This window comes from Haliaeetus albicilla, chromosome 9 (genome assembly GCF_947461875.1).
Source record: "Haliaeetus albicilla chromosome 9, bHalAlb1.1, whole genome shotgun sequence".
Classification (NCBI taxonomy): Eukaryota; Metazoa; Chordata; class Aves; order Accipitriformes; family Accipitridae; genus Haliaeetus; species Haliaeetus albicilla.
The window spans coordinates 37,581,730-37,594,158 of record NC_091491.1 but is presented as its reverse complement, the minus strand read 5'-3'; the positions used below and the strand labels follow the sequence as shown (position 1 = coordinate 37,594,158).

Sequence of the window (12,429 nt, the reverse complement as noted above, 5' to 3'; positions counted from 1 at the left end):
TAGCCCTCGTGTCTGGTATTAGTGAGATGCACAATTAAATTTATCCACTGGCATAAGGGACTTTTTTGGAAACAATATAGACACCACTGGGAAAGATTTCTGTTGGGTGAACCATCTCAGTGCAGCCCGAAAAGCACATCGTTTTCCAAGTTCTGACGGAGATGATACCTTTTGTGTGTGATTCTTCACCCTTTATGGTATTTTGCTGGCCTTTCTGGTAGAAGGACGTGGCTGTGCAGCAGGAGGAGGACTGTTGCCTTGCGTTGTGCTGTCTGCCACCGAATATTGAGCCTGACTGTGTGATTTTGGGGGGTGAGGGAAAGACAGTGCCAGAAAGCACCTGAGAAAACTCATTTGGGGAAGTTTCCAGGGGAGGAGTTAGGTGGGAAGGAGACACTGAGCTGGGATTTTGCAGCACAGGTGGGGATGTGGAGAAGAGTTGTAGAAAGACTCACATCTGAGTTTCAAAGGGGAAGAGAAAAAGGAAAATTTCCTAGGGATCCAAAGGAGCCTCTGTAGCTACAGATTGTTGTAACTTTGGGAAATCCTGCTGGACTGAGAGCAAGGGAAGAAGAAAGGCTGTGCCATGCACAGACGTAATGAGCAGGGAGGAGATTTGTTTGCAATTTTCTTGTTTCACCTAGCAGAAGAAAGTGTTCTCTATCTTGCTGCAGTCTGGTAACGCTACCTCTGAAGACCAAAAAGGCTGTCAGTGTTTGTGGAGTGCTTTCAGTAAAAGGCAAAAGCAGCTCCATCTCGCTCCTCTGAATACCTTAAGGTCTTGCCACAAGGACATTCAAATACAGATTTGGGCCTGGAGAGGCAGTTACATTTTGTACCATTGAGGGTTTCTTTTTCCAGAGCTACGTTACAGGATTTTATTTTAATTCCAAACAGGGAAGTTTGGGAGTACATCTTACTTATGACTTTGGTGAGCTTTTGGTCTGCAGAAATCTTGCCAATATTTTAAAGGTTATAGAGGCTATGAAATTGAAGCAAACAACTTAAACTTTTGAAGCTTTACAGCCAATCTGGGGTTAAAAACCTGCAATGTGCTATTTTATGTCCTTTACCATAGCTAGCAAATCTAACAGTAGTTTTACTTTCAGACTTAGTCTACCTGAGAGCAGTCCTGTCAGTAGATAGGAATATTTTTCCAGAAATAATGTTTAATTAAAAAAAAAAATCCCGTCAAAGGATATATTTTCGTAGGGGCCCTTGTTACAACTGGAGACCATTGTACAGGTTTTGTGTATATGCATCCTTTAGAAGACAGCAGAGTTGTCCCATTCAAAGAGTTACCAAGTAAGGAATGAAACGTAAGAAACGAAAGTGTTACCTGCATTTTTTGTATTAGTAGTGAACTGACACTAATGATGCTATACTTTCACTGATAAAGGAGGTTTCTCTTGCAACGTACTGGACCCTATAAATATATTGCTGAAATCACAGTCGTATAAATGTTTGTGATAAAGTACTTTGTCAAAGGTCACAGAACAAGTCTGTGACACTGTGAACTTAGCATAGATCTTGTTGTGGTATTAAGGCTTTAATTTTGGCAGTAGCAAGCAAGGAAATTTTGAGTAAAGGCCTCCCAGGCGTTAGCAAATAAGAAAGAGAGGAAAAGATCCCCTCAAACCCACCATGGCTTTGGTAAAAGACTGGTGGAAATGCTGATCATGAAGGTAGCCTCCTAGTTGACATATTTGTAATTTGAAGAATAAAATTAGAGCTCTGGTTAGGCACCGACCTGTACGTTGGTGCATTGGAACTGCTTTCACTGAAAACAAGGTGAAAGGTTCAGGTGTAAGAAACTAGCAATGGTAACAGTTTACTAATCACTACTACAGGTTTGGTGTATGTTAAATTCGGGAATATGGTTTGTCTTAAAGAAGATGCCCAATAGATATCCATCTATGTGTGTGGATATAGATACATATTTGGTAGCAAATTTAGCTCGGGAAAACAAGAAAATTTGGTCAAATGGTGTATGGCAATGAGATTCTTTGGCAAATTCCATGAGACCGCTTGTGCTTTCATCTGCCAGACTGAAAGGGTTAAGAGTTAGTTTGAATACAGCAATAACGTGCTAGCCTTGCTGGAGCTGATTGCTTTGCTTTTGCCGTTTTTTTTTTTTTTTTTTTTTTTTTTTCTTATTAGCAGAGGAATGTTTAATCATGCCTCTCCGTTTTAAAGATAACTTCATGGTTTTCCCTGGAGTGACTTTTAGAGTGGTTAATCAGAGGGACAAACCTGAAAAGGCAAGAAATATTTAATTAGTGCCTTTTCTTCTGACTAGCCAACAGTCCTAACCAGACACCTTCATTTCAGAGCCATCCAAGTAATCAGCCTGGTAATGTCACTGCATTGCACATCAGGCACCTGGCAAGTTGAACACTAACTGCATCCCAGAAAATGTCTGCTAAGGAAGGCTACTTCTGAAAATAACTTTCAAAACCTGATAGCAAGCCTCACACAGGACTGACAACAAACTGCTTTTTGCAGTATATTGCACTGTAATCCAGTCCTTACAACTATTAGGCACTATGAAAAATACTGCAGGAAACCAGCATAACAAAGAACCAGTTAATGGTGGTTTTGTCTCAGTAGAGAGAGAGAAAAAAAAAAAAGTCAGTACAGAGAATAAAAAGAGAGAGGATTTTCTCTCAATGACATGATTTCATGCAGCATAACTTTCTAGCTTCTATTCAAAGTCATACTGACATCTTGGTATGCAATTTCAGTCAGCAGAGCAGGAATTGTATATAAAACTCCTGTCTTTATTGTTAATGAGATTTGTGTAAATAACTTGCTAGAAAACATATTGAAAATATATAATTCACTACTAAATATGAATGCAGATGTCAGGTTAGAAGAACTAAATTTACTAGGCTTCCTGCAATGTGCTCTGAAATGGATAATTTAAATAATACGTACGTATGATATTTTTGGCGTATTAGCTGCTCTGTGCAGAGTTAGCACTGGATTCTGTAATAGTAATGTGTGTGCAGGGCACATTTGCTGTCTTGGGCTTATTATTGGTTACACAGTACCTACCGAGAGGCAAATATACCTCAGCTGTGCTAAGTTATGAGAAACGGTCCCTATTTCTATTCAGAAGACCACTGTTTGCCAGAAAAGCACAGATCTGGTGAGTATTGACTTTACCAGATGAACTTAGCAGGCTGCTTGCCCTCCTTGTGGGGTCTGGTGGGGTGGGATTCAGCCCGCTCTCCCCACAGTTTCACTGGGTTTATCTTAAACCCTGCCTATGTCTAGGCTTAAATCCCTTCTTCAGCTAGAACCAGCCTTTCCGCAGGAACCAGCAGTACATGGAAAGGATTTGGTGACCAGGTGGGCCAGAACATTAGAGAAGTTCAAACCTAAATTTTATGTTCCCCAAAGGCTGACATGGAGCTAGGGTTTGCACCTCTGTCAGTGTTTTGGCCTTTTTTTGGAGACAAGAGCTCTCGGCAAAAATAAGATTTCAGGTGCCCACCAAATTCAGAGGATATAGCATTTTAGTTTGTGCTCATTTCTAGGTGGATGCTGCTTTATAAAAATAAACTTGACGTGAATCTTTCCCTCCCACAGAAACTAACGATGTTCCCTGCAGCAGTCCTAAGCCAAAGTCATTCCTGTTTATTGGTCCAACTTCAGATAAAGGCTTTACCTCCCCCCAGTGCAAACTTACGGGTCTTTCTCATATTGCAAATAATTTGCTTCGGAAGCATTAGATCGGGAACAAAGGTTTTAGCAAAATATCATCCGTTTGACTTCAGCTTAATCTGTGTGCTGTGCTATAAATCTGTGCCTCTCATTACCAATCCCTGTTTTATGGAGTGTTCCCGTTATCAGTACTGCCAGGGTGAGAGGAGTAGTCACAGAAGCAAAAAGAAAAAAAACCAACCCCAAAGCTCTCTAATGAAATATATATTGTGGAATCAATATACTACAATAGTTTCCAAGGAACTTTATATTCTGTACAACATAGGGATTTATAGATTGCTTTTGTAATACAAAATTTGTCAGCCCTCCACTGTGAGTCCATCTAAGATCAAACCAAACCAAGGATGGTGTAAATATTCCATGTGAAAACCAAACAATCAGACAAAAGTCAGAACTGATACCAGTACCTCCTCTTGACAGGCTTGTAGTTCAAGATGCCTATTGGACTTTGAAGCAGGAGCATCAGTCTGTTGATAGTGTTCACAGGAGGAGCTGGCCAAAATGAATGTTTTTTTTGGAGGCAACTGTCAGCTGGTGTGATGTGACTATATTGTAGCAAGATTGAGAGCTGTCATGATTGCTTGGAAAAAGCAATATAATTTCAGGCCAACTAATTTAATCCCTTTGATGCCAAGAGATTTGCTACTGCTAAGTCCAAACACAGAGATATCTCACCAGCACTTTTATTAAGGCAAACTATGGGAAAGGTTCACTCCATTTTGACGGACAGGATTATTAGGGAAAAGCAATAATTTGCTGAAGCCTTATTTTCATGCCATTTCCGGATATGACATTAAAGCTAGCTGCAAGGCCAGCTCTCCCCTCTCTCCCCACCTTAGGATACTGTGGATTTAGTAAACTCCACCAAGAATCCTCTCAACAGTATTGTCAGCATTAGAAACACAACACATATCCATGCCTCAGGAATAAACAGAAATAAAGCTCTTCCCTAAAGTAACCTAACCAGAATTCATTCCCCCCTACTTTTTATTGTTTGGTTCACCTCTGTAAAGCTTTTCAGCATTTATATTCATTTTACACTGTCAAAAGCTGAACAGGAGTAAGATAACAAATGGTTCTGGTAGCAGCTGTCACCACCTACTGTCTGTGTATGCCTGTGTGAATCTCTAAATGGAAATAAAGTACTTTAATAACACATTTTCTCTAAACTGTCCTCATGGATAAAGTTACTCTCAAATCAGTCCATGAACACTTTCCAATTCGGTGCCTGCTTCAGCCTGTATCTCTCTCTCCTCTGCAGAGTCTATGTAGGTATGCAGCAGTATGATTTAAAGACATTTCAGAGAGAAAATACTTTAACAGCACACCTTCTGTGACCGCCGCTTGCCTGTATTACCTGCCTTTGGTGCTTGAACCTTCTCCTAACTTGCCTAATTTTCTTGCAATAAATTAAGTCGATTGTCCATCGCGTTGTTGCGCTGGCTCTAGCCAGGAAGCGCCCAGAGCCACAAATTAAACACGAATTGCTCTGCCCTCCCTGTTCCTGTACGATCCCTTCCAGGAGCAGATGGCAGCTGGGAGGATAAATACCTCCAATTTCTTAGGGCCCTGAACACAAAGGAAACTCCACTTTGAGATGGGCTCTAAGGCACTGCTTTATTTTGAGAGAGGTGAGGGAGCATCGCACCTGTGCCTTTATCTGTCACTGGGTACCACGGTGCCTATGGTGCATATGGGGAGCTGTGGGGTTCAGGCACCTAAAGATTTTTAGCAGCCCAGCTTTCAGAGAAGCCCTTTATGGGTCCAGCCAGCAGTGAGATGCCCTGAGCCATGCACCATGTCGACAGTTGCGCCCATGTCTTTCAAGATGGGCTAGTGCCTTCTCCAAGGCTGTCCCAAGTCTTTTTTTTTTTTTAACTCTTTTTCTCTCTTTTTTTTCTTTTTCTTTTTTTTTTTTTTCCCACCCTTTGTGTTACCTAGTGAGGAATCTACTACATGAACCCTGCCTCTATTTTTCAGTGACTGTAAAACATGTGGTTTGCTTGTGTTTAGGTCAATGAGGCTTTTGATTGTAAGTGACAAGTGGTAGGTGATTATTTTTAATCAAATATACTGCTTAACATTTACAAAGTATGGAGAAAATATTTGGTGCTTTTGAGCACCTGTCACCTCCAGGTAAATAATTTAATAGCATGTGAGGAAGCCAATTAGAGTTAATTAGAAATTGACTGATCTGCTTTGGCACCAAAATGATTGGAAAATATGGCCTGTCCTTTCTGGAATAGGGATTTTGCTCTTGTACACACACGAGTCAGAAAATATATTGTTTTATGGTCAACACATAGTATTCCTTTGAGGAAAAAAGTACTTTATAAGCCAGATATGTAACAGCAGTTCAGGCAAGAAGAACAGGGGCACGAATCCTTATAGACAAATAGCTGTGCAGTTCCTCAGCTTTATTTCATGGTGATGGCCATGCTGGAAATGTCTAGAAGATTAATAGATTCAAATTCAGTGATCAAAAAATGGGAGCGTGTCCAAATGGATCATTATAACGGATTCCCACTCTATCCCACAAACCAGATTTGAACCATCTGTAAGCTTCACATTCCTGGTCTAAAAATCTTCTACAGCCATAAAAGACTGTAAGTATCAGTAGGAAAAAAAAAAAAAAATCAATTTCTTGGCTTTGCAGCCTAAAAATATAGCAATGGGACTACAGGGAGAGAAAAACTGCTGATTATCAGGGCTTTTTTTTTTTTTTTTTTAAAGCAAGTTAAATTAGTAGGCTGTATTTAGGAAACTCCTTTGTTATTAGAGGTTAAAAGAATATTTCTAGAGCGTAAAGTCAGCATCTCATGCTCCGGCTTTGGGGGATCAGTGACTGTCATCTTTGATGTTCTCTGTCCAAGACCTACTGTACTCCCAGGAAATTTCTAGAGGAGCTGTGCTGGTGATAAGGATAGATTAATTATGAGTCTGATTTTTAGCTCCCGAAAGTTGGTGCAAAAAATAAATATTTAGCCTTTCACATGCTCTCCCTTGAGGACTTTCATGGTGTTAAACTGTGTCTAGTCCTTGCACAGCTCTTGTTGGTGAGAGGGCATAGGGAAAACTCTATCAAGTCCCATTTTTCTAGCCCTTTCATTCTGGTGGATGACCAGGAATTCCAGTCTCCATGCTCCATAAAGCAAGGGATTACACACTGTTATACATCGATGCCTTCCTGGACCTCTTCACCCACCTGCAAAAGGAGACAATGTTGATTGGGGGAGGCAGGGTGGGCAGAAACGTGGCTGTGCCCCAGACTCTCTGCAGCAGCTAGCGCTGACCCCATGGTGACAAGAGAGAGCACATCCAAAATCCTAATCCTACAGCACTCCACCACTGGACAGACCACTGAAGATGAACCTCTGTTCATGTAGGTATTTATATAGGAAATACTAATTTTTGGCTTTTCATATAGCGAAATTGATGGGAGGCTTGGTCGAACCATGCTGCCTAACTCTATATTGGTACGTAATTATGTCCACGAGGCACCGGTCCCACAGCCGCTGTCAAAATATTAGCTTTTTGCAGATATTGTTGCCTGGAAGAGGGAGTGTGGTCTTGACAAAGCCTTCTCCGCAAGCAGTGAATCACAAGGCAATGAGCCACAGGAAAGGTTAATCTAAAAACTCAAGGTGCGCAAAAAAGATGGCACTAATGTTTATCTCCCTGCCATAGGAACGGTGCCCATAATAGCCATCTGTGGAAAATGGAGATATTCCAGCTCGTGGAAGGCACCACAACAGCACTCTGGTGAATTAATCACATGCTGTTTGAGGCCTTCACCTCACACACGGGATGCATTTCATGTCTCTGAGATATTCTACGCCGAAAGCTGTGTGCTGAGATACTGTGGACTTCTTTCTGTGCACAGCAGTTGTGAACCTTTCTCATTTATTTTTTAATCGCAGGGGAGGATTATTTTCAGAACAACAGGGTCTGAAATTTAAATGTGTGCAGGTTTTAAATAGGCTGATGTTTCTGAAGTCTTTTATGCTCTCTGATATTAGGAGATTAGTTTGAGACAAGATCTTTCGATCCTCATAAAGGTTTAATGTTATTTTGTAGCTAAGCTGTTAATAATTGGCTAGAGATTTTATAGATATACGAATATGGTTTCCACTGAGGTTTTAAGCTAAAGAGTGATTTCGCATACCCTTCATATCCCAGCCCAGATGTTCAAGTCCTATTTCCCTACATTCCAACAGATGGATGCCAAAAATTTAGGGAAATTTACAGTGTTTCTCAATGTAGTATATATAATATACTGTATTACTGAGCTAGGAGGTAGAAGAGTGAAGACTATTGCCCCAATTTCTTCAGCTATTTTGCTCACTAGCAACAGAAAGTACTTAATTCTTAAGCTCTAATGGTGAGAGTTCTCCAAGGGAGCATTATTTTTTCCTCTCCCAGGCCAACTGTAATGCAGTTGACTAACGCTAAGTCCCTCCTGATTAATTTAATGGTAGCTAAATAGTGCAGAAATAGCGAGAAGCCACCAATTCTTCTCCTGATAATACTGCCTTCCCGATGTCTGCGGTAATCAGCAGCATGCTGTCCAACATATAAAAGTCTCTAAATTAAACAAGCATTTCAGTTTTCCTTTCTGACTAATAATTTTCCTTTTGTCCCCCCAAATCCAATAATTTCAGTGCTAGACTTTCAGAACTGCCTGTTATTTGCATATCTGAAAACCAACATGATCTAAAGAATGATAATATGACGTGAATAATATAGATGGATCTAGAAAAGACATTTCTGCCTAAAGAAGAGCCAAGAAATGGATCATATTTGCAATATGTAAGGTAACTTTAGTGATACTATTCAAATTTAACGCTATGCACACGCTTTTCTGCATCAGGGTGTCTAACTCGAAACATTGTAATGTCAGACTAAAGCATTAATTTCCTTAAACCTGAAAAATGTCTGTAAACATTTAGCACCAGAAACTCTGACTTTGAATTTCTGTGACCTTTGAGCTTATTACATATCATGGGTCTCTTCACCCACATGAAATGCAGAGGAAATTTTTGTTCATTTCTTCAAAAAGCGATGGGCAAAACAACCACAGTTCCAGTCTCAGCAGCTTAAGTTTTCTGGTTTTCTCTGCAACATCTCCAATTTGTCTATATCTGAACAAATAGACAAATTGGAGATGATGCAAAGAAAAGCAACAAAAACAACACAGAGGTTTAGAAAATGAGACCTGGGAGGAAATACTAAGAGGGCTGAATTTATTTCATTTAGAGAAGACTGAAAAGAGAGATGCTAAGAGGTTGCAAGTACAGAGAGAGTAGGGTGGTTAATTGCTCTTCATGTCAAATAAGGATACAAAAAAAAAAAGTTATGGGCTATTTTGCAGCATGGAAGATGTGGAAAAACTTTCTATCAGCTTGCTGATATAGATGAGAAGTCCCTCTTGCTGGAGATTTTTAGAAACAGTACAAAAGTGTCTTTCAGGGGTATTCTGGTTTTTGCTTCTGAGGAGAGCTGGATTAAGAGGCTGCTGAGAAGCCCCAGCCCTACAATTCTGTGATTTTCCAGTCACTCTGTCCTCAATCCCAGGAAGGAATTCTTTAATCTCTATTTATTCTTTCACCAGGATGTCTATTAGCTAGCCTTTCCATTTCATCTTAGGAGCAGAAAAGTACTCCTTTCCTCTCAAGTGACAAGTGTTTTTGTCCCCATCACAGCTCATTTCTGAATGTATGGGGGGAAAAAAAGCCTAAAAAGGATGGCACTCTAATTTCACTCACTCACTGCTATAATATTTATTGTTTTAAAATAAAACGTCTTCAGTATTGTAGAAAAAAACAGGAGTAGGCTACTTGCTTGTCACCTGCAAACCTCTAATGTTTTACAAATGCTTTTGAATGAAGTTGGGCAGTACAGTGCTGAAACAAGTACGGTTGGACCCTTTTTCAGGATGTCAAGTGTATAGCTGAAGTGATTGGGGTCAGAGTGGAGACAAAACATTAGAGTCCAGAGAGTCCAGCTTGCAAGTCCTCTGTTCTAATCACCAACTATATTCCTGTAAAGAATAAAGTGTCTCTTTTCTTGTTTTTTATTTTTATTTTTTAATTTTATTTGCAATGCAGACGCTAGCCTTTAAAATCCTTACAGCTACTAAGAGCGGGTTTTTGCATCATGTATCATGGAAAAAGTCAAGCCCTCATCTGCACAGTAAATGTTAGCAGCTGGGTTAATTGTGAGGATATAGGGTGTCTTTCAAGGTTTACAAGACAGCTATGCTCTTGGAGATACTGTTTTCAAAATGCTGTAATGCTACCTCTTTGAAAGCAGCCTTTGGCTGTAGAGTGCTACTATTTAACAGGTTTAACATTACTAAAAATTGAGAGGCTGATGCCATTATTAAATTTCATTCTGCACACAAGCAAACAGTTTATCATAGTCTGTTCCCAGCAATTGTAATCCAATTTTTGTTATCTTACATTGTTTAAAAAAGAGAGAGAAAGATACTGTACATCAATCTGATAAAAATTTTTAAATAACTGGTGCTTTTTTGTGATTATGTTGGTTTTATAGCAGCATTATGGAAACACGACAGGGTAACTAAAATCTGATTACGTCTAAGTCCTTGCCCATTATGTGATTATTATGAACCATGACTTCTACTGGCACATTATGAATTACATGGTCATAATACAAGGGATTTCCAATATAATTAACTGAGATTAGCAGCACTAGAGAAATCTGGGAATAATGATACAACTCCAAACAATCAGTTTTACTGTAAATGCTGCTAGCTCTGGCTTCCAGGAAACAGGACGCTGGTGGATGTAACCATGACCTACCTGCTGGGCTTTCCTACACCTCCTTTCTCTTCCCTCCCCCTGTGACATTAATTGCAACCTTGCCAGAGTGTTCGGAACTCTCCCTTTTACTCTTTTCTTCTTATATTTTAGTGACAAAACGCAAGGCTGGCTAAGATTTTAATAAACGTCAAAGGTCTTTAGATACTTCCTTTGGGGGGGGCTCAGCCTGGAACTTGGGAAGGGCTCTGCTTTTGAAAACATAGAAATAACTACGTATCAAAGAACAGATCCATTTAAGACAGCTCAAGTTTGAGCGCTTAAAGGCAGAAAGTCATGAAAATCACAGATTAGTTTCAAAGATCATAGCCAAGGTCGTATTATTGCTTTAGTTTCTCAGGCAGGCAAGAAGTCTTTGTTTCCACAAAACCCCCAGCTTTTGGACTCTTAGTTGCTGAAGAAAAAGCCATCTGTGTCCAGAGGGGGGGTGCTCGCTACTAGACCTGTCCTTTCTCATGCAGAAAGAAAAGGATTTCTACAGAGATCCAGCGGCCATCTTCTGGCTTTCGAGAAAAAAGGGGAACAGTGCATGATGGAAATGCTGTAGGGAAAAGAGAGACTAAACCAGACCTTTTGTTTAACCAAAGGATTAAACATTTCACCCAGTAGTGCCTGGACAGCTGGGGTAGAGTGGGAACTCCCCTGATTACTGAGATATCATTGCCCCTGATTGAGCTGGGATTAAAAAGAGGAGCAATTTTTTTCACTCTGTGGGGCTTAAATTTCCTCCATACATAAATACAGTTGAAGGCTTAGAGAAAAATACAAAATCACCTGAGATTTTTTTGGTTCAGTCCAGTGACCCACTCCATCTATGATTTATTTATAGCTCTTAATTTTCAGATTTCACATGAAATTGCATCTCAGGATTTTTATTAAACCATACACATCCCAGGTTTGTGCTCCTTGTTCACTTTGATGTTATTACACCCAGTCAGTACAATGACAGCCTTTAATTTACTTTGCTATGGTGATCGTACTTTTTTAACCCCATACCTCCAGTGCTGTTGAGAACTGCTCCACTGCTGCCTCGTAGTTCTTCTCCCTGTAGGAATTGCTGGCTTCCTGGAGGGTCATCTGAAGCTGTTCGTCAATGTAGGGCAAAGCACTGCTATTAGGTGTGCTCAGAGCATCTGCTTTTTCAGCATCACGACACGCTGATTGTGTGCTTGTAGATGCCACAGGCTTGGCAAACTCGAAGGAAATCTCCTCCTCGTCGGTGTAGACCAACTCCATTTCTACGTCCATTAGGGTTTTCAGAGGAATATGAGACAGAGGTGTCGGGATTAACTGATTGCCAGTCTCTAACATTGTTTCTTCTTCTTCTTCCACAGCTAATTTATCGTTGTTTTCTGATTTCCTTTTACGGCTTGCTCTGTCTACATTATTACTTTGTTTTTCCTCCTTTTTCTCTGCTATTTGTGTTCTCTCCATTATATTTTCTGCTGCTCCATTCCCAAGGTGGTTTTTGAACTCTTGCAGTGCTTCTGGAATATCTTTCAACTTGTTTGCTGCTACACTTGACTCCTTACTTCTACGCATTTGCTGAGAGGTTTCATTCTTGCCATCCATGCTTATGAGATTTTTTTGGAAGTCAGTGTTGCTTTCTGATGCCGTAACTTGAGCGAAGAAAGAGTACTAGGAGAAAATGTAGAAAAGTTAAGAATACTCAAATGTTGCAAAGCCAAAAAAAGCATGCAAATGCTTTCTCCGCTATGCATATTGTAGGCATGACTATGAGAGAAAACTCTTCAGTAGTTAGTACCTAGAATATCAGACTCGCTGTAATTATTTTCTCTTTCTTGTGTAAAAGTTTAAGGACCCTTAAATATTTTTGATAGTATTGATAACGGATGTT

At 40.1% G+C, this 12,429-nt stretch overlaps 1 protein-coding gene across 1 annotated transcript in view; it reads right to left on the bottom strand.

Annotated features, from left to right (window-relative positions):
* SPATA16 (spermatogenesis associated 16) overlaps positions 1 to 12,143 on the bottom strand; it is an 85,860-nt gene extending 73,717 nt beyond the window's left edge. Inside the window, exon 1 of the mRNA XM_069792708.1 lies at positions 11,568 to 12,143. Coding sequence (XP_069648809.1) covers positions 11,568 to 12,143 — 576 coding nt within the window. The remainder of the gene's footprint in view (positions 1 to 11,567) is intronic.
* Between the last annotated feature and the right edge of the window lie 286 nt (positions 12,144 to 12,429).